This window comes from Galeopterus variegatus, unplaced genomic scaffold (genome assembly GCF_000696425.1).
Source record: "Galeopterus variegatus unplaced genomic scaffold, G_variegatus-3.0.2 Scaffold3145, whole genome shotgun sequence".
NCBI classification, from domain to species: domain Eukaryota; kingdom Metazoa; phylum Chordata; class Mammalia; order Dermoptera; family Cynocephalidae; genus Galeopterus; species Galeopterus variegatus.
Window position 1 is genome coordinate 63,776 of NW_007729256.1, and position 22,274 is coordinate 86,049.

The following is a 22,274-nucleotide window of genomic DNA, read 5'->3' on the forward strand; positions in this document are numbered from 1 at the left end:
GAGGCATTGGAAGCCAGGAATCAAAAGTGAAGAAACTGCAAGCCCTTTGGTGAGAAAGGTGACAGGGATTATTTATGTATTTAATTACATGTCCTACATTATCATTATATGGTTATCTAATGTGAGTGCATTGCTTTTAGGCCGATAGTTACCTTCACAAATGATAGGGGGAAGGTGGAATAGGAATAAGCTGCTGGAAATGGGTCTTGATCATGCATTTCTCTGCAGTCTTCCTCAGTCAGTACTTCGTGTCATCCTCTTGCCAGCATTCACTTCTACTTATTTCCCAGGAATCTTCTCCCTCCTTTCAAAGGCCAAAGCTTAACCTGAAATACCTCATTAATATTCATAGCTAACATTTATCGACTCCTTATTCCTACTAGGCAATGAGGTGTTGTGCTGTCCTGCATTATTTTATTCCCTTTTCAAAACAACCCAGTAATGTAGATACTGTTATGGTCCATGTTGTAGCTAAAACGTCTGAGGTACTGGCGGGTTATATAACTTGATCTGACTGCTAGGAAATGATAGAACCATATTTTAAACTCATGCTTTCTGACTTCAGACTCCATACTTGCTTCCTTTTTCTCTCTCAGAGAAAAAAGTGGGAAACCACCCTTGCACCTCCTCTGGTGTACCAGAACAGGTGTCTCTGCTTGGCAGATCTCTTTTGAAAGGTTGTCAATCCCTGGGATTTAAAAGCAGTAAAGTTTTCATTATGAAATTTTTGAAAATCAGAGAAGAGAAATAATCTATAATATTGCTAACCTTACATAACTGCAGTTAGTATATTAATATATACACTTCTAGATTTTTTCCATATATGTGTATATTTTCCTATAGTGCAAATATTTTTTAGTGTCTCCATATTATAAATAGAATTTTCATCCCCAGATTTTAATGACTCTCTAATGATATCGTGTGACCTCTAGTAGTTTGAAGTTAAAGAAATTCAGCAAATGAATAAATGAATGAATGCCTCCATGTATAGAATAATACATGTTTGTGCACTTGTCATTTTATTTCTGTGTTTAGAGAGGTGGACCATTGTTCTAGTTTAAATTTTGTATAACACTTCAGTAACATGAACAAAGAACATAACTCTCCCAACTCAAGTATGTTCTATCTGTCATTCCAAGTCTTCCTCAAATCCACATCCACTTTAAGCTCTTTCTGATTTCCAAGCCTGCCATAATCTTTCTGTACTCCAGTTGTCTCAAATGCTTTCTGACTGTACCTCACATTTGACATTCACCATGTTCTGCTTTTGCTGCTTATAATATTTTTGTCCCGTTTTCTTATACCTCTTTCTATTAACACCTAATCTAGTGCTTTTTCCATGTCAATTTTATTTTTTAGCATTTTGGTATTCAAATATAATTGCTTTTGATCAATTTCTCTAAGATTCTAGAATGACTAAGCTTGCTGTTGTGTCTTTCCATCCCTTTGTAGGTTCCTATCACTGTAATCATGCCAGAAATGAGAGAGAATGAGACTCCTACAAAAAAGCAGCATAGGTATGTACCCACAGCCCCCAAATAATATAGTTTGGGTAGATAAGAAGGAGAATTAATTCCTATTTTGCTAAGTAGGTAGTCTTTAGGGATTGTTGTTTGTCTGTCCTACAGACCCACACCCACCCCTCCTTGGCTGCCAGGGCAAACATCAGAAGTCACCTGGTTGGCAGATCACTTTGGGAATTTACTAGCACCTAAATTAATTTTTCAGATAGTTAAGGTTTTCAGTGATTGATTCACTTCCCAACCTATGGCTTCTGGGTATGAAAGAATAGAGAATGTTAGTTACTTCCAGAAATTGTGGCTTTTAAATTTATATTGAGGTATCTGCAGTTAGGTTTTCATACCATAATAAAAGAAAATTTTTCTTCAGGTGGTGTCTTATTAATGCAACAAATAAAAAGTCATAAAATTAATTTTTATGGTTCTCAAAACATAAAGTGGTGAAAATGCTTTCCCATTATTTTCGTGTTACCTTTGTTCTACACTTTTTGTTTCAGAAAGAAAAACCGGGAGACACACAATGCAGGTAGATACAATAATTTAAATTTTACTTGCTAGCATTTTTTGCATTCAAAATGAAATTGTACTGCAGTTGATTATTAGCATTTGTGTTATAAGCATAGAATCATTATTTGTTATGTTTTAGGAAAGGGTTTATTGTTTTTAATTGGCAAAATATTTTGCTAGTCTCATGAAGATGACTTGCTTATCTTCTGATTCATACTCTAGATAATGTAAGAGGTTAATATATTCGTGGAGCTAGTGTTTTAAGTGATTTCACCTGTTAAAAAGAAAAATTTTAGACAAATTAAATTTAACAGAGTTTAATTGAGCAAAGAATGATTCACAAATCAGGCAACACCAGAACCACAGTAGATTTAGAGCGATTATGGGGCTGTCATGTGGTTGGCTAAGATTTATTGACAGAAAAAGTAAAGTGACATATAGAAAAAGGAATTGAGGTACAGAAATAGCTGGATTGGTTACAGCTGGGCTTTTGCCTATAATTAGCTGAGACTTGGCTACTTGTTAACAAGAGTAGGTTACAGTCTCTTTGCATTCATGTTAGGTTACAATTAAAAAACAAAGAAAAAAAGTTATGTTACACTTCACTATGTTTGAAGAAACCTTTAAGCCAAGCTTAATTTAACACACCCAATAAGGAAACCCAGATACACTTTCCCTGAATAGAATGAAGGGTGTGTCTTTGCATAAATTCTAGAGGGGACTGGCTGCCTAGAGCCGCAGGGAAGAGATGGGAAGGAGCCTATAGATCTTAAAGGGACTTGCTATGTGAACAGTCTTAAGCTGTGGAGTCCTCTATTATAGGAAGGGTCAAAGGACAGAATTATAGCAAATTTAGTTTAAAAATTTTAATTGGGGGCCAGCCCGGTGGCGCACTGCTACAGTGCGCCACTTGGGAGCGTGGCGGCGCTCCTGCCGAGGGTTCGGATCCCACATACAGACCAGCCGCTCACTGGCTGAGCGAGGTGCGGGCGCAACACCGAGGGTTGCGATCCCGTTGCCGGTCCCAGTCCGGTATGGGCGCGACACTGAGGGTTGCGATCCGTTGCTGGTCACGAAAAAAGACAAAAAGGAAAAAAAAAAAATTTTAATTGGCTTTATGGCCATTCTAGAATCAGGCAACACTTTATTCCATAAAGTAGAATAAATGTTCCAATGACTTGGAGCAAAAGAGGTTGGCTTTGTAGCCAAAGTGGAAACAAAGAACAAAAAGTGACTGGTTATTTCAATGTTACTTCCTTTGTAAGGTGGGAACTGGGAGACAGAAAAATGGAGAAGTAACTGGTTAACATCAGGTTACTTCAGGTTACTTCTTTTGTGTAAGGATTAAAGCAGAAGGGAACTTAATTATCCTGTCTATTCAAGATTTAAACTGACTTGTTTGGGAAATTGTCTCTCTCTCCTGATTTCCAGCAACTTAGTTTGAGTTTGATGACCTGGAACTTTAAAAGGGTGACAACATTCTGATTTTTAGTCTGGTTTGTTGGGAACTAGTACAGGAGCTTAGTCCAGTACAATATCTCCTATAATTCTAACTTAACAGAAGAAATGTAAAAAATAAATACTTGGTTTTATCTCAAATATCAGAATTACAGGACAAAGCCAGATAAACATATATAGAATTAATTGTGCATACGTTTATAATTGGACACTTTGTATAACATTTTATTTTCCATCAGGGACTGCATTCAGATCTAAAAAAATTATTTTAGAAGTTAATTTCTATTACTCTATAAATATCTTCCTTTCCCTAACTAAAGGTCCCTTGGGAAAATTTTATCTATGGAAATATGCATTGAACACTGGTGGGATATTGTGCTGTTTCCCAGAATGGGGAATTTATTGCCTTTGAAGTCCCATTTATCAGTATGGGTAGAGTCTAAATGTTGGTTTTTTTGTTTTAACCTTCATACATTAAAAAAATCTACTCTTAGGGCTGGCCAGTTAGTTCAGTTGGTTAGAGCACCATCTTGTATACCAAGGGCAAGGGTTTGGACCCCCCCCCCCCCCACTGGCCAGCTGCCAAAAACAAAAACAAACAAAATCCACTCTTAGGTGGAAAGGGGGAGGGGAGTGGGAGGGAAAGGGGAGAGGGAAGGGGATTAATGAAGAATTGGTTAAAGGATTAATGAGGGATTGGTTAATTGGTTACAGACACAAAGAATGATTACATATTGTAATGATGAATAAGCTAACTATCCTGACTTGACCATCACACATTGTACACAGCTATTGATAGTCAACTCTGTACCCCACAAATATGTATAGTAATAAAAAAAATCTGCTCTTAGATAACAACAAACACTATTGTTAGAGAATTCAGAAGAAAAGTGAGCTATACTTAATTGCTTTCCTTTTTTGGGCTGTATGAATTAAATCTAATCTTTTTTTGGCCATTTGAACTAAATCTTTTCTATTAGAATCAACTATCACATTGTGCCAGAAATGTGTCTTGAGAGGAACTTATTACGAGAGAGTAATTAGATGCCATTGAAAAGGGTGTCCTTACTAGATCATGAAGCAAAATATGTATATATATTTTTCAAAACAAGTCCTACCCATGCAACAGTCTGAAAGATAATCTTAGAAGCAATGGAATCCTTTGTTAGAAAGGAAGGTTTTAGAAAACTTTCTAACAGAAAATAGCCAAGACTAATGTTTCTACTTAACAGTATCTTGTAGAAATTATTTAGATAATATCTTGTACCTTACCCCTTTTAAGGCTGTAGCACATAAGCCTGGAACATTTCACAGTTAAGTTGTCAGTTGCCCAGTTTCTTAGATGACAAAGATCCTACCTACCTACATGGCCAAAGTGGGCAGCCCAGACCGCATATAGAAAATGAAACCAATGCCTTTTCTTGTCTGTCTGAAGTTATAATAGCTTTCTATTCCAAAAAGGGCCTCTAGTCATCCTGAAAGCTGTTTTAAGTTTCTTTAATTTGTCTAGAAAGGTCTCATTTGCTTATTTGCCATAAAGAAGCAGCTTTCTGACAGCTTGTTAGTGGGCTCTTTAAATTTGGTTATCACTAAAATCTCTAATAATTATTTGAACTATAATAGAATGATTGCAATAGTAGCAATTTATCATTAGAATTTAATTATTATAGATAACGTTCTTTAAAATGTGAATAAAAGTTTTGTTTATGTCAATTTCTATTACTCTAGACTTAAAACAGGATGTTCTTAGAAATCTTATTTACTTCTAGTTATTTGTCTTCAGTGGATAATGTTTGATAAGCAGGTCTTAGGGATTTTTTTTACCTAAAATTTCTTTATGCGGGCAGAATGGGACACTTGGGCAGAGTTGTATAACGTTCGATAAATGGATTTTTTCCCCCTATCTAGTGGAGAGGCATAGAAAGAAGAAAATCAATGCTGGGATAAACAGAATAGGAGAGCTGATCCCATGTTCTCCTGCCCTGAAGCAGGTAAGACGTCCACTCATATTTTAATTCGTTACTTGTGAACAGGCAATTCCCTAAGTTGTCTCAGTGGTTATAACGATTAATTTTGTTCACTGCCATTTATGTTTCTTTTTGGGGGCGGGGTAGGGGAGGATAGCTAATAATTGCTTTTTTTCATTTGTTTCATTTTCTATATACCTATCTTTAATTTTTCCTACGTGTAATTTCTAGATTCTTTTGAGTTTTCTCTTGAATTCCTAAGTTAGTCCCATAATTGTGTTCATATATGTGCCACTCTATTTACCAGGCATTTCTTTAGTTTTCTGCCAAGTCATGTTCATTACTCTCTTTAATCTTCCAAGGATGTTTTCTTTAATTTATTCTCCAGGCCCTATCAACCTCCATTAGTACTTAAAATCTCAGCTAGAAGCACAACAGTTTTCCCTAATGAAGATAGCTTTTTGTTTCTCTTGATAATAAGGATAAAGCATGCTCATTGAAAACAAAGCAGGTTGAGTGGTTAGCTCAGTTGCATGGAGCTTGGCCTTGTAACATGAAGGTCAAGGGTTCAAGCCAGCCACCAAAAAACCAAGCAAAACAAAATAAAAAGTTGTAACAATATGAAAGGCATAAAAAAGTTTAAGAAATAAATTGACATCCACTTCCAAGTTATAACCACAGTTAAAATGTTACACATCTCTCCAGACATTATGAAGATAAGAGGGTTTATATATATATATATATTCAGCGCTGTTTCATAACCTGCTTTGTCACTTTTACTCAGTGGTGCATAGTGGACTTTTGGTTGTAGATACATTTCCTCATATTATATCCTTTCTTTTTAATGGTTATATAGTGTATAGTTATAATGAGATATAATTTATAGTAGCTTTTTTTGTTAATTAATTTTTAATTAAATTAATATATGCAAAAATTAATACATGAACATAGCAAATAGCACTAAAAAACTTAAAACAACAAACATCAATCTCCTACCTGCTTCCTAACCCTAACACAGCTAATTAGAGGCAACTATACTCAGCTGCTTCTTCTGGTATTTACTATTATATTTCTAAATAACATACAAATACTGCCATGTCTTAATTTTTTTTCATTTTAAATATAATCTATCAACTTTCTATTATTTCCCCTGGCTTCTCTGTCTGTGATCCTCCCAATATAATTCTTTCACAACTTTTGGTTAAATTGGTATTAAGTTTTTTTATTATTAAGACTGTAAATATTTTTTATGGTTGAGCTAAGGAGTATACTATTATTATCGTTCATTTCCTATGTAACTTTTCATATTTTGGAGTTAATAATTGCCTTATGGTTTTTCATTTGCTTAATTTTCTGTATACTTATCTTTAATTCTTCCCACACTTCCAACAATCTCTTAGTGTAGTTTTTTACATGGTCAAATGTACCACATAATTTCCATTTTCCCTTTTTTTCTGTTGTGACTTTACTTCTGGAACCCTCTGTTCTCCTTTTTCAATCTCAACTGTTGTCTCTTCCAATTCTTCTGTTTTTAATTCTAGCTCTCATATTTTTAATTTCAGAATTTTTTTCTTATTCTCTGTTTGTTCCTTTTCATACCATATGTTTGCTTTGTGGATATAATATCGTCTCATCTCTAAATGTTATATAGGTTTTTTCCTGAAGTTTTTTTCAATTTTTTGTGTTTGTTTCCTCTGATTTCCTTTTTTGCCATGTCATTTGATGTTTTTTCTTTCTTTTTGGAGTCTTTCTTTAAATGTTTAGTGATACATAGCTGTTTTTTCATACTTGGGAATAAGGTGTTAAAAAGCTGATTGAATAGGCATGTCTTTTGGTGGCCCCATCACATAATTAGATGGTGTGCTAGTTTTGCTGTTGTTATAGAACTCAAAAATGTCAGTATTTGTAGTTTTTCTTTCTTTTGCGGGGTAGCTATTAATTTTTTTTCCCCCCCAAAGAAGAATCTATCAGTTGGCTCCCTGGGAGAGGAAATGGTGGAAAGAGGAGTATAAGCCTCGTTGCTATTATTCTGGGAGTTGAGTCAGGGATGGGGGCTAGAGAGTCTCATTCTTCTACTTTACCCCTCTATTTTCACTTAGGAGCTTCATCTTGTCCACTTTTGTGCCAAGTGTCCCTGAGGTTGAAATTCTCTGGTTTGAATTTCACGGACAATAAACTTGTCTCCTGCTGTTGGGGAAGGAAGAGGAAATCATCCAGATGCATAAGATATATGTGTGGTGGGGAGGTGAGGGTTGTTGTTACTTTATTAAGAGTCTTTTAGCCGGACCCTTCAATTTTAAAGCCACACCTCACCCCACCTTCTGTAGTATCTGGTGCTTCTCAGTGTTGAAACTTCCTAGGATTTTGAAGGGCCAAATCAGCTTGCTTCTCAATATTATCTTCCTTGGCAAGGACTTACACTTCAAGTTCTTTTCATTCTTCCCTACAGGGTGGATTTAGATTTCAATAAATGTGGTTTTTAGTTTTTTTAAATGTGTACTTTGTTTCTTCAGCACAATGGCAAACTCTGTCTTCTGATTTGTTTTTCTTTCTCCACATCTCAGTGCATAATAGCTGCTCAGTAAATATTGGTGTTTCCCCGTAAAATCTTATTTTTTTGCTCTTGGCTTTCATTCCTGTGAGAATCACTGAAGAAAGAAAGACGAAATCATTTCACTTCCTCAGTGTCCTAGAATATGCAAAAGAAGTCAGTATTAGCTCTGTATTAGTCTCTTTCTGTTGCTTATATCAAAATGCATGGAACTAGGTATTTAAAAAAGAAAACAAAATGTATTGCTTACAGTTTCAGAGGCTAGGAAGTCTGAAGTCCAGGGAAAACATCTGGTTAAGGCTTTCTTTGGTGGTGACTTCAGTGATGGCAGAGTGGTGGCAGAGCAGAGAGAGCAAGAAAGAGACAGACTCTCCTCTCTCTTCTTTCAAAGCCCTCAGAACCACACCTCTGACCACCATTTTTGATCCCTTCACTACTGTACAGTCCTCCTACAATCTAATCACCTCTTCAAGGCTCCACCTTTCAGTTACCATAATAGGATTTCCCACCCTTTTAACAGTCACAGTGGGGGCCAAGATTCTAATACATAAAACTTGGGGGACACAATTCAAGCTTCAGTGAGTTTTGGGGGGACATAATGCAATTCACTACAGGCTCCCAGAAGCTGAGCAGCTTAAGATTTTCTGCACTATTGGTACATGCTCTGCCCCTTGTCTGCAATAGAAGGACAGGTGGCTAGGCATTAACAAGTTCTGCCTGTGTTCAGATTCTTGTTTTAAGAAATGAAAATATTAGTTTCTATTTCTAAAGTAAAGAGTTCCCTGGGTTTACATGTCGGGTCTGTGTGGGGACTCAGTGTAAGGAACCCAGAATTGTAACTAGCCAAACCAAAGTACTCAGTCACAGTGATTCCTATATGAAAAGAGCTATCCGTAAAATACTGGATATATTTAATCATATAAATAGTGGAGTAGAAGTTAAACATTCACTGCAACATTTTTAATAGCTGAAGAATAAAAACCAGAAATGACTATTAGATACCTTAAATGTTTATCTGTAATAGGCTGGTAAATAAAGTATATACAGCCATTAAAAAGAGTAAGATATCTAAATGGTGGATAGAAGTATCTCCAACTGGATTTATTAGTCAGGGTTCTCCAGAGAGACAGAATCAATAGAATATGTTATAAATATATGAGAAGGGATTTATTAGGGGAATCAGCTCACACAATTATGAAAAAAGTCCCACAACAGGCTGTCTGCAAACTGTATGCTGGTAGTGTGACTCAGTCTGAAGGTGTCAAAACCAGGGAAGCTGTCGATGTCCTTAGTGTAAGTCCTGGAACCCCAAAGATGAAGGGTCTCAAGCTCTGATGTCCACAGACAGGAGAGAAGAGTGTGTCCCAGCTCCAGTGGATAGAGAGAGAGATTCACCTTTTTCCTCTGACTTTTGTTTTCTCCAGAACCCCAGTGGATTGGATGGTTCCCACCCACGGTGAGGGTGGGTCTTTCCCACCCAGCCCCCACAGGCTGTCATACTAATCTCTGCTGGAAACACCCTCATGGACACACCTTAAAAGATAGCTTCACCAGATTTCTTGGTATTCCTTAATCTAATCAAGTTGACACCTAGAATTAACCTTCACACCAAGATATATTTTTTTAAATATAAAATAATACAACATACTGTTTATAGCATCCTTCTATCTGAGTTTTAAAAAAAGATATATATAGGCATGTATTGGCATAGAATATTTCTGGAAGGATATACAAGTAACTTTATGGTGGTTGCCTCTGGAACAGAGTCTAGAGAGCTAAGGCAAAAAGGAATGTCACTTTTCAGTATGTATTTTTTATTATTTTCATTTTTTTTGCCATATGTGTATTTTGTTTTCAATTTTAAAAATTGTTAATTAGGAATAAAGGAACATTTTTACATAAAATGCATTCTATTTGAAAAAGTTTAGGAATGGAATATACCAGGAGCATGACACCAAAACTCAATGAAGCGACATTTCTTTCTTGACCTATATGAAAATAATTTGTAGTTGTGGTTAACAGAATAAAGACAAAGATTAAAATTCAAAATCTTTACATGGTCTTGAAGGCCCTCTCTGGCCTCTTCTACCACTTGTCTCCTATATAGTTCACTTTAGCCTCACTCACCTTCCTACTGTTCCTCAAACATGCCAAACCCAGCCCTGCCTGGAGGCCTTGGTCCTTCTGATCTACCTGGACCTTCCTCTTCCACATGTCCACAGAGCATGCTTTCTTTTACTTCCAGTGCTTACTCAGGTATAATCTTACACAGGGGCCTTCCACAACCTCCCTATACAGAAAATTGTAGCAGAGTGTCTTAGTTCAGGCTGCTATAACAAAAATACCATAGACTGGGTGATTAAACAACAGAAATTTATTTCTCACAGTTCTAGAGGCTGGAAATTTCAAGACCAAGGAGCTGGCTAATTTGGTTCCTGGAGGGCCTGCTTCCTGGTTATGTCCTCATGTGGCAGAGAAAGATGATCTCTGTGTCTCTTCTTATACAGGCACTAATCCCATTCATGAGGGCTCCACCCTCATGACCTAATCACCTCCCAAAGGCCCCACCTCCAAATACCATTACATTGGGGATTAGGGTTTTGACATGAATTTTGGAGAGTACACAAACATTCAGTCATAGCACAGAGTAACCTCCACCATCACCCTTGCCCCCTCCTTACCCTGCTCTGTTTTTCTCCATAGCACTTTGTGTGTGTGTGTGTGTGTGATCTTATCACTACCTAATTATTTTATGTGCATTTGTGTATGTGTGTATATTTCTCAAGGGCGGGGACTTTGTTTTACTATTATATCCTCAGTGCCTAGAACAGTGCCTGCTACATAGTAAATGCACAATAAATATTTAGTAAGTCAGGGCTGGCTGGTTAACTCGGTTGGATAGAGCATGGTGCTGATAACAGCAAGGTCCAGGGTATAATCCCTGTACTGGCCAGCTGCCAAAAAAGAAATTAGTAAATGAAATGTGAACAGTAGATGCTTTTGAATATGGCGCCTGTTTTAAATTATGAAAAAATGTATATCATATATATGTGATAAAGCCAAAACTTTAAGTTTCTTCTGGCAAGTTCTTAACTTTCAGTGAAACTTTTAAATGGTTAATTTTTTTTTTTGTAGAGCAAGAATATGATCCTGGACCAAGCCTTTAAATATATAACAGAATTGAAAAGACAGAATGATGAACTCCTGCTTAATGGAGGAAACAATGAACAAGGTAAAGGTTTGAAGAGTCTTACTTTTTGTTGTATTTTAAAGGTTTAAGCCTTGTGTCACAGTGAAAATTATGTTAGGATATAGAAGGCTTTTTTTTAACTCAAAAACATTATTAAGACCCTGCATTCAATGGGTTTGGGAGAATAGTATTGCAAATAAATTCATTTTAGTTTAATTCTTTTTTCCTCTTCTGTGAGCAAGTATAATCGTGAAGATATACTTAATTTTTATTTTGGGCTCTTCTGTGTACTTCATGTTTGCCTAACTCATGATACTAATAATATTTAATCACCTTTATTCCAGTTGGATCTTGTATGTAGGGGAATCCCATAAGAGGATGTAGCAGAGAGTTCTGCTCAGTGTAACTTAACAAGATTAGGATATCTCTGTGCCAAGACTTAACTGTGCATTAACTTAAAAGGCCAAAACATTCAGTTCATAATTGTTTATGTTGCATGTAATATGTGCATCAGACTGCCTGGTCATTTAATAATATTTGATCTTTAGGTTGGGGTTACTTTTTTATGCTGCGAAATTAGTTCTGTTTTTCCACCAGCATTGGAGAGGTCTCCTTACAGCAGCTGAAAAGAAAAATATGCCAGGAAAGTGTAAAGCTCAGGGTTGTAGGCCAATTTCAATTGTCCTTTACTTATGGCTCTGATAAGAGCAGACAGAGAATTTCCTGTGGCAACTGAGTAGGTCACCTTAAAAGGAGAAAAACAGGGCAGAATTTGCTGAGGTGGGGACAGTGCAGGGCTGTGTTTATTGTAATAGGTGGGAAGGATATTGGAAAACATATCCAGGAGACCAGCATTCAGAATTCTCCTTGTTTATTTAAATAACAACTCAACCCCTCACTTAGGTCAGCTGTTATGATCCAGGCCCCTTTTTATGATGTTGTCAGATAGTTAGATACATAATATATGTTTGATAATCACTTTGAGGCATCCCACAAAGGCCATAATGACGTGTAGACTTTTCTAATGAAAGCTGCTTTAATTTTAAAGCACAAAGGCTGAGGCAATCAAGTTACCTTAGGGAAAACGGAAACTATTGAAAAAAATACAAGTGGCTGGTGCTCAAAAAAGCTGAACAGTCAAGCCAGGGTGGGGGAAAGCACCTGAAGCAGCTGAAGTCTGGCTACATTGCCATCTCTGTCATGATCACTATTTCTCTGGTTCTTTTTTGCGCATCTGCTCTATCCTTTTTTTTTCTCCTGGCGGCTTCCTCTACATATTTACCATCTACATGACAGTCTAGCACAGTGGTCAGAGCGATGGCCTTGGAGTCAGGCCCACCTAGGTTTGAAACTCAGCTTCATTTACTCTCTCAGTACCCCTTGGCCATTTACTTAAGCTCTCCAAGTCTCAGTTTCCCTATCTTAAATTGAGAATAATCATAGTGTATTAGTCAGCGTTCTCCAGAGAGACAGAACCAATAGGATATATAGATATAGATACAGATATAGATATATGAGAGGAGATGTATTAGAGGAATTGGCTCATATGATTATGGAGGCTGGGAAGTCCCACAATAGGCCATCTGCAAGCTGGAGATCCTGGGATTCTGGCAGCATGGCTCTGAGTTTAAAACCTCAGAATTAGGGAAGCTGATGGTATAATTCTTAGTCTGAGGCTGAAGGCCTCTGTACCCCCCCAGAACTGCTGATGTAAGTCTTGGCATCCCAAGGCCGGACAGCCTGGGGTCCTGATGTCCAGGGGCAGGAAGAGAAGAGTGCATCTCAGCTTCAGGAGAGAGAGAAACCAATTCAGCTTTCCTTTGTTTTTGTCCTATCTGGGCCCCCAGCCGATTGGATGGTGCCCACCCACGTTGAAGGTGGATCTTTCCCATTTAGTCTACTCAGACTCATGTGCCTATCTCCTCTGGAAACACCTTCACAGACACACCTGAAAATAATGCTTTGTTAGTTCTCTACTTATTTCTTAATCCAGTCAAGTTGACCCCTGAAATTAACCATCACACGTAGTATCTACCTATCTGACTTTAGGCAAATTCTGTAACTCCCCTGAGCCTATTTCTCACATCTAACAATGGTGATAATAATAGGCCGTACTCATCTTCTGGTTCTTAAGAGAAATAGAAGAGATAAGACAGGCAAAGTACTCAGCCTAAAGTGTAGCACATAGTAAATGCTCGATACATGTCAGCTGTTATTGTTGTTACTACTAATATTATTATTATTATTAAATGAGACAGTGAAAGAAAAGTGCCAGGCAGTAAATGCGCAATAAGTGAAGTGATCATTATCATTAGAACAATAATTGTCTTTTAATTTCTAATGTCTATGGCACACTGGCATCTTTCTTTTGTCTGTTAGTTTAAATAGCTGAAAAAAATGATCTGCTAGTCTCAGCTCATCCCTGTTGGAATGCAATTTTTTATTTCAGGCATTAGCCTCATAGGGCATTAGCCTTAAGGACTGGCTGCCTTTCGTGGGGGAGGGATGAGAATACCTACCACTATGGCAAGGCAGATGGGGATGTATGAGGTCACAGAGCATAAATACTAGCAGCCAAGGCTGCTGCATGAGTGGGACCCATGGGTCAACCTGTCTCCTTTAGAAAAGAGTAGGGGTGTGACAGACACCTTCACTGCTCAGTAGCATACCTACCTTGTCCCTACCAAGGAACATGAAAGATCCATTTTTGCTTTCTTTGGTGCTCTCCCACTTTACTTCTTACATGTTCCTACCAGTCCCCATCGTTTCAAAGGGTAAAGTAGAAACTAAAGCCATTTATAAAGGGGATTATCTGTTCCCACCACAAGTAATGTTAGCTGTTGCAGCATTTAGTGGTATTATATTGATATTTAGTGTTATTTTCCTAGCATGTTACCATGATATCAATATGTCTTCCCTTGCTTCTCTGTGTAGCTGCTTCATTGGAAACTTTTGAATTGGGAATTTTGAGATTTCTGCATTATGAGTAAATTTTCATTTGTTGACCTTTAAAGATATATACTTTTAAAAGGATAAAATAGGGGTTTGAGATACCATTCTAAACAGAAGAAAGAACTTGTATTAGAAAAGAGCTAAAGATTCTCAACTGAGGCATTTAGAATGCTAGAATTAGAATTTAGTAGTTTAGTACACAGTTCTTTCTCAGGTTATTTTAAATACTGACATTCATTGGTGTTTTAAAATTTTTATATTTAATATTATAGCTGAAGAAATTAAAAAGCTACGGAAACAACTGGAAGAAATCCAAAAAGAAAATGGCAGATATATTGAATTACTGAAGGCAAATGACATATGCTTATACGATGACCCCACAATTCACTGGAAAGGAAATCTTAAAAACTCAAAGGTCTCTGTTGTTATTCCTAGTGACCAGGTTCAAAAAAATATCATTGTTTATTCTAATGGGAGTCAGCCTGGTGGAAACAGCCAGGGAACAGCTGTTCAGGGGATAACCTTTAATGTTGGTCATAATTTACAAAAGCAAACTGCCAATGTAGTGCCAGTACAGAGAACTTGCAATCTTGTGACTCCTGTGTCTATTTCTGGAGTTTACCCTTCTGAAAACAAGCCATGGCATCAGACCACAGTTTCTAGATTGGCTGCTAACCAGCCTGTTCCTCTTTGTCTTCCTGCTACCATTTCTGCTCAAAATATTCTCGAGCTTTCCACCTCTGAAAGTGAATCGAGTGTGCTTGGTATGACCGGTGGCTCACTGATTGCTGTTCCAGTTGGGCCAGAACCTCACCAACATCGTTCCTTGAACACATGTCTAAACGATCAAAGTTCTTCTGAAAATAAGAATGGGCAAGAGAGCCCCAAATTATTGAAGAAAATAGCCCCTTGTGCCACAAGCATCCCTCCCAGCTCCTCAGCGACTGCCACTAAAGTACACCATGGAAACAAGTCCTGCCTGAGCATACAGGACTTCAGAGGTGATTTTCAAAACACCTTTGTTCTTTCAGTTACCACCACAGTCTGCTCCCAGCATCCCAGACCTACAGGTGGTTCTTCTCCAGTGAGCATTAGCAAGAGCACAGACTTGACAAGTACAACCGCAGTGGTGGCACCATCTGCCCCTGGAATAGGGAAGAGTGGCACTCCTGTAAGCACTCTTTCTGCAAATACTTTGGACAATAGTTGGACTCTTTCTTGCTGTTTGCCTTCCTCAAGTGTTAGTGCTTCAGATTTGAAAAATATTAATAGCCTTACTCGAATTTCTTCAGCTGGAAACACACAGACAACATGGACTACTTTGCAACTGGCGGGAAACACTATTCAGCCCTTAAGCCAGACACCATCTTCCTCTGTGACTTCAGTATTAAGTGAGTCTGGTACTAGCCCCACCATAACCAACCACAGTAGACACATGACTACAGGCATCAACTTGAATAATTCCCTTCCAGCAGATGGGCAACCAGTTGAGCAAGTAGTTGTAACCTTGCCTTCTTGTCCATCTTTACCTATGCAGCCACTAATTGCCCAGCCCCAAGTTAAATCTCAGCCTCCAAAAAATATCCTTTCACTGAATTCTGCAATGCAGGTGATTCAGATGGCTCAGCCCGTTGGGTCGGCTCCAGCTAATCAAAATGTTATCATTCTCCAGCCACCCAGCACCACCCCATGCCCCACAGTGATGAGGGCAGAAGTTCCCAACCAAACAGTAGGTCAGCAGATAGTAATCATACAGGCAGCTAATCAGAATCCTTTGCCACTCCTCTCTGCTGCACCTCCTGGTTCTGTTCGACTCCCTGTCAATGGAGCCAGTGCTATAATAGGCCCTAATAATTCAGTGCAAAATGTTTCAACCCCACAAACTTTTGGAGGAAAGCATCTTGTCCACATATTACCAAGACCTTCATGTTTATCAACATCTAATTCAACACAAACTTTTTCTGTTACCATGTCAAACCAACAACAGCCTCAAACCATTTCTTTAAACGGACAGCTCTTTGCTTTGCAGCCTGTGATGTCTTCATCAGGAACTACAAATCAAACCCCTATGCAAATTATTCAACCCACCACCAGCGAAGATCCAAATACCAATGTTGCCCTGAATACATTTGGTGCTTTGGCCAGCCTCAATCAAAGTATATCACAGATGGCTGGGCAAAGCTGTGTACAATTGTCTGTTAGCCAGCCTGCCAATCCTCAAACTGCTGCAAATAGTCAAACAACCTCAGCTAACTGTGTTTCATTAACAACTGTAGCACCTCCCATGACAACAGATAATTCAGCCACACTACCTAGTACTTATAATCTAATGACTACTCCCTCAGTGAACACTGTCACTTGTTTGCCACCTAACATGAAGTCAAAAAGGTTGAATAAGAAACCACGTGCCAAGAAATACTCAGCAGCTAACAAGTCAGCATGTCCCCTGAATCCAGCCAGAGATGTCGGCAAGTTAGACTGCCCCAGCACTGAAGGCTCAGCAGAGCCATCGTGTCATGGTGGACTGCTGGAAAGCCTCCCTGTTGTATTGCAATCTGTCACTGTGTCCCAGGCAAATAATGTAAGTGTTTCTGTATCACATTCTTTGGATGTTCTAAATTCTGAATCAGTAATACCTGCATCTATATCTAAATCTAAGTCAGCAGAAGAGTCTAGCTCACCCTCCCAGGAATCTGTAACAAGTGAACATTTTGTAGTGGCCCCAGCAAAATCCAAAGATTCTAGCCCCATTTTGCAAGAAGAGCCATCTCAGGATAGACCACCAACTAGTTTAGCATTGTCAGATGCTGCCAAATCCTGCACTTCAGCCAATGTGTTGATTCCATCTCCAAATGATCCCCACATTTTGGTTTCTCAGGTTTCTGGTTTGTCATCTACCACAAGCACTACAAGTACCGACTGTGTTTCTGAGGTAGAAATCATTGCTGAGCCCTGCAGGGTTGAGCAAGATTCATCAGATACAGTGCGAACTACAGGTCTCTTAAAGGGACAGAGTTTAACTACATTGCTCTCTGATCTTGCTAAAGAGAAAGACTCTCAGAAGTCATCTCTTTCAGTCCAGATGGATCATCCTGACTTTTCTTCAGAAAATTCTAAAATAGTTGACCCAAGTGTTGATTTACATCCCAAACAGGAATTATTACTGATGAATAATGATGATAGAGATCCACCGCAGCATCATTCCTGCCTCTCTGATCAAGAGGTTATTAACGGTTCTTTGCTCGCCAGTAGGCAGGCTGACTCTCCCATGTCAACCAGCTCTGGCAGTAGTCGTAGTTTCTCAGTTGCATCCATGCTTCCTGACACAACTAGAGAGGATGTGACCAGCAATGCAACAAGTAATACATGTGACAGCTGTACCTTTGTAGAGCAAACTGATATAGTAGCTCTTGCAGCAAGAGCTATTTTTGACCAGGAGAACCTTGAGAAGGGAAGAGTTGGCATCCAGGCTGATATTAGGGAAGTTACTTCAAAGCCTTCTGAAGCATCATCCTTAGAGGGAGACCAGCCTTTCAAATCACAGATACCTAAAGAGAATGGCACAGGACAGGCAGAAGCCACACCAAATGAATTTAATTCTCAGGGCTCGATTGAAGCAACTGTGGATAGGCCTCTTGAAAAACCAAGTTGTTCCTTAGGAATTAAAACATCAAATGCCTCTTTACAGGTTTCAGCTTCTCAGCCACAAAACGTCACCAGTTTAAGTGTGAATAATCTTATCCGTCAGAACAGCATGAGCCATCCTCTGGTCAGCTGTTCGGGTCTATCCCAAACTTCAGAGCAAACAACTGTTCCTGCAACAGTTAATCTGACTGTTTCATCTAGCTCCTATAGTAGTCAGCCTCCTGGACCATCTCTAATGACGGACTATTCTCAAGAACAGATAAATACTATGACTAGCACCATACCAAATTCACAGATCCAAGAGCCACTCTTAAAGCCAAGTCATGAAAGCCGTAAAGATTCTGCTAAACGTGCTGTCCAAGATGATCTTTTACTGTCTTCAGCTAAACGTCAAAAGCATTGTCAGCCAGCTCCACTCAGGCTCGAAAGTATGTCCCTGATGAGCCGAACTGCAGACAGCATTTCTGATCAAACTCAAATGATGGTTAGTCAGATCCCTCCCAACTCTTCAAACTCAGTTGTGCCTGTTAGCAACTCAGCACATGGAGATGGCCTTACACGATTATTTCCACCTAGTAACAACTTTGTGGCCCCTGCTTTGAGGCAAGCTGACATTCAGTGTAATTCTCAGCCTTCAGTTGCTGAGCAGCAGCAAACTCAAGCAAGTCAGCATCTACAGGTCCTGCAACAGCATGTTCCAGCTCAAGGGATATCTCACCTTCATAGTAACCATCTCTACATAAAGCAGCAGCAGCAGCAGCAGCAACAGCAGCAACAGCAACAGCAAGCAGGGCAGTTAAGAGACAGGCATCACTTATATCAACTGCAGCATCATGTACCTCACGCAGAGAGCTCTGTCCACTCTCAGCCCCATAATGTCCACCAACAGAGAACTCTACAACAGGAAGTCCAGATGCAGAAAAAGAGGAATCTCGTTCAGGGCACTCAGGCCTCTCAGCTTTCCTTGCAACCGAAGCACCATGGAACTGACCAATCCCGACCCAAGAGTGGTCAGCCACATCCCCACCATCAACAGATACAGCAACAGATGCAGCAACATTTTGGAAGTTCCCAGCCAGAAAAGAGCTGTGAAAACCCTTCAACTAGTCGGAACCACCATAACCATCCCCAGAACCATCTGAGTCAAGATATTATGCACCAGCAGCAGGATGTTGGAAGCAGACAGCAAGGTTCAGGGGTTTCTTCTGAACACGTATCTGGGCATAATCCATTGCAGAGGCTTTTGACATCCAGAGGCTTAGAGCAGCAAATGGTGTCCCAACCAAGTATTGTGACTAGACCTTCGGACATGACCTGTACTCCACACAGGCCAGAGAGAAATAGAGTTTCAAGTTATTCTGCTGAGGCACTCATTGGAAAGACATCTTCTAATTCAGAGCAGAGAATGGGTATATCGATTCAGGGTTCCAGAATTTCAGACCAGCTTGAAATGAGAAGCTATCTTGATGTTCCCAGAAATAAAAGTTTGGCTATTCATAATATGCAGGGGCGTGTGGACCATACTGTTGCCTCAGATATTCGCCTTTCTGATTGTCAGACATTTAAACCAAGTGGAGCTAGTCAACAGTCCCAGAGTAATTTTGAAGTACAGTCTTCAAGAAATAATGAAATAGGTAACCCTGTATCATCGTTGAGGAGTATGCAGTCCCAGGCTTTTCGAATTAGTCAAAATACTGGTCCGCCACCAATCGACCGCCAAAAGAGATTACCTTATCCATCAGTTCAGAGCATCCCAACAGGAAATGCTATCCCACCAAGGGAGAGTGATAATGCATGTCATCAGAGTTTTATGCAGAGTTTACTTGCCTCTCACCTTGGTGATCAGGTCATTGGGAGCCAGAGATCACTCTCAGAACATCAGAGGAATACACAGTGTGGTCCATCCTCTGCAATTGAGTATAATTGCCCTCCTAGTCACGAAACTGTTCATATTAGAAGAGAGAGTGAGAGTCAGAATAGGGAAAGTTGCGACATGTCTTTAGGTGCAATTAACACCAGGAACAGTACATTGAGTATTCCTTTTTCAAGTTCTTCTTCCTCAGGAGATATTCAAGGTCGAAACACAAGTCCCAATGTTTCTGTACAGAAGTCGAATCCTATGAGGATTACTGACAGTCATGGGACCAAGGGCCACATGAACCCTCCAGTCACAACCAACATGCATGGGGTTGCAAGGCCAGCTTTGCCACATCCCTCTGTGTCTCATGGAAATGCTGATCAAGGGCCTCCTGTACGTCAAGCTAATTCTTCAGTTCCCCAGAGATCAAGGCATCCCCTGCAAGACAGCAGTGGTTCCAAAATTCGTCAACCTGAACGGAATCGTTCTGGAAACCAAAGACATAGTAATGTCTTTGATCCAAGTCTTCCCCATCTTCCTCTCTCTACTAGTGGCAGTATGATTCTTGGACGTCAACAACCCACTACAGAGAAGAGAGGAAGTATTGTTCGCTTCATGCCTGATAGCCCACAAGTACCTAATGATAATTCAGGTCCTGACCAGCATACACTGTCGCAAAATTTTGGTTTTCCTTTCATTCCTGAGGGTGGCATGAATCCACCAATAAATGCTAATACTTCTTTCATTCCACAGGTTACTCAGCCTAGTGCCACTCGAACTCCAGCTCTCATCCCAGTAGATCCCCAAAATACTCTACCCTCATTCTATCCCCCATACTCTCCAGCTCATCCTACACTATCCAATGATATTTCAATCCCCTATTTTTCTAATCAAATGTTCTCAAATCCTAGCACAGAGAAGGTAAACAGTGGAAGTTTAAATAACCGATTTGGATCAATTTTATCTCCTCCCAGACCTGTTGGCTTTGCTCAACCAAGTTTTCCTCTTCTCCCTGATATGCCACCAATGCACATGACCAACTCTCATTTATCCAATTTTAATATGACATCTTTGTTTCCAGAAATAGCTACCGCTCTTCCCGATGGCTCAGCAATGTCACCTTTGCTTACAATAACAAACTCCTCTGCCTCTGATTCTTCCAAGCAGTCCTCTAACAGACCTGCCCACAACATAAGCCATATTTTAGGTCATGATTGCAGTTCAGCTGTTTAGATACCAATAAACTAGACCTAAAGGTAACGGGTGAGATTACAAATGTATTTGTATGTGCATGTACACATACATGTCCATGAAGAGAGAAATTGTGTCTTTGTGTTTATATAATCAATTTTTAATTATCTTCTGAATGTAGGGAAGCCATGTCAGAGATGATGCAAATACTGGGTTGTCAAAAACAAATTATTTTCATTTTTAACTGCATGGTGTGCTTTTTATTTTCCAAGCAGATTTACATTTTGAAGTTTGATTTGTAATCTTATATTCTCCAAATACTAATCAACTGGAAGTTGGGGGAGATCAACTCGGCATGTGCTAGGTAGTAGGAAGGAGCCTTGGTGTTAAACTCGATTGTTGATAATCTGTAAAATAAACAGTTGAGGTAGTTGACTTGCTCTCCAGAAATATAGGCAGCTTGATAAAACACAATGGCTCATAACCAAATGCTGGCTAACATCAACATCTAGCACTGTTTCTTACCCATGGCAGGTGTTGAATTGATAGTCTATAGTTAAAGTCAAGCAGTTAGCAAATAAATGAATTGTTTAATCAGCCTTTATTCCCAATGTTTGGTTTAGGTAGGGGCTTCTTTCTTTCTTTTTATTTATTTTGGCGGCTGGACTATATGGGGATCGCTTCTTAATAATAATTCATAAATTATTTGAATTTCATGTCTTATTATTCAAGTTAGGGAGCCACGTTATCCTTTAATGTGCCAAGATCCTTTAAAGGTCTTCCTTAGACAATTAGCCTTAAAAATAGAAAGATAAAAAGTAAAGTACTTAGATGTTCTCCATTCTGCATCAGGCTATAAGGATAAAAGTAGTTATATTGTAGAATTTTGCATGATTTCATTTAAAGATTGGTGTTTCATCAATTGAGTTTTGATTTATTATTCTCTTTATTTATTTGATCTTGAAATAAATTCTTTTGCATTTATTTAAATATTAGGACCTATCAGCAAATAGTGTGTTTGGAATCTACACATTTATTTGAGCCTTACTTTTAAGACATTTCTGAACAGAGTTTTAAGCTCTGTCAGTATTTTCATTTACTGATATTTATATTTTAAATATGGTATTGTATATTGCATTATTATCCTTCATAACAGAATTATAGGATAAATTTGCTCATTATTTTTCTTGGTGGTAGGTGTGAAATGGTGCTTCATAAAAGTGTAGTTTTTATATATGTTTGTGTGTGTATGAGTGTGCATGTACACAGATTTTAAAGTATAAACTGGTCTTTTAAAAGTAGGTCTGCCATGTAAAATGGGAAATTGAAAAATGAGACCTGCTAAAACAGAAAAACTTGATATAGGTAAGGGTTTTTAAAAGCTCCACTGAGGTTAAAACTACATTTTGAATTTTGAAAACTTTAAAAACAAAAT

General features: G+C 38.8%; 1 protein-coding gene across 1 annotated transcript; it reads left to right on the forward strand.

Annotated features, from left to right (window-relative positions):
• The first annotated feature begins 1,442 nt into the window (after positions 1-1,442).
• On the forward strand, positions 1,443-20,881 carry KIAA2018 (KIAA2018 ortholog). Its single transcript, XM_008584095.1, has 5 exons — positions 1,443-1,517; positions 2,018-2,046; positions 5,394-5,476; positions 11,139-11,235; positions 14,418-20,881. Exons 1-5 carry the CDS (start codon positions 1,471-1,473, stop codon positions 20,879-20,881), a joined length of 6,720 nt encoding a protein of 2,239 aa, XP_008582317.1. The 5' UTR covers positions 1,443-1,470.
• Positions 20,882-22,274: the final 1,393 nt, after the last annotated feature.

Bases quoted from the DNA above. Each gene is read 5' to 3' on its own strand.
- KIAA2018 (XM_008584095.1), top strand. From the start codon at position 1,471: ATGCCAGAAATGAGAGAGAATGAGACTCCTACAAAAAAGCAGCATAG. The intron at 2,047-5,393 runs GTAGATACAATA...CCCCCTATCTAG, and splicing joins CCGGGAGACACACAATGCAG to TGGAGAGGCATAGAAAGAAG. The intron at 5,477-11,138 runs GTAAGACGTCCA...TTTTTTTTGTAG, and splicing joins GTTCTCCTGCCCTGAAGCAG to AGCAAGAATATGATCCTGGA.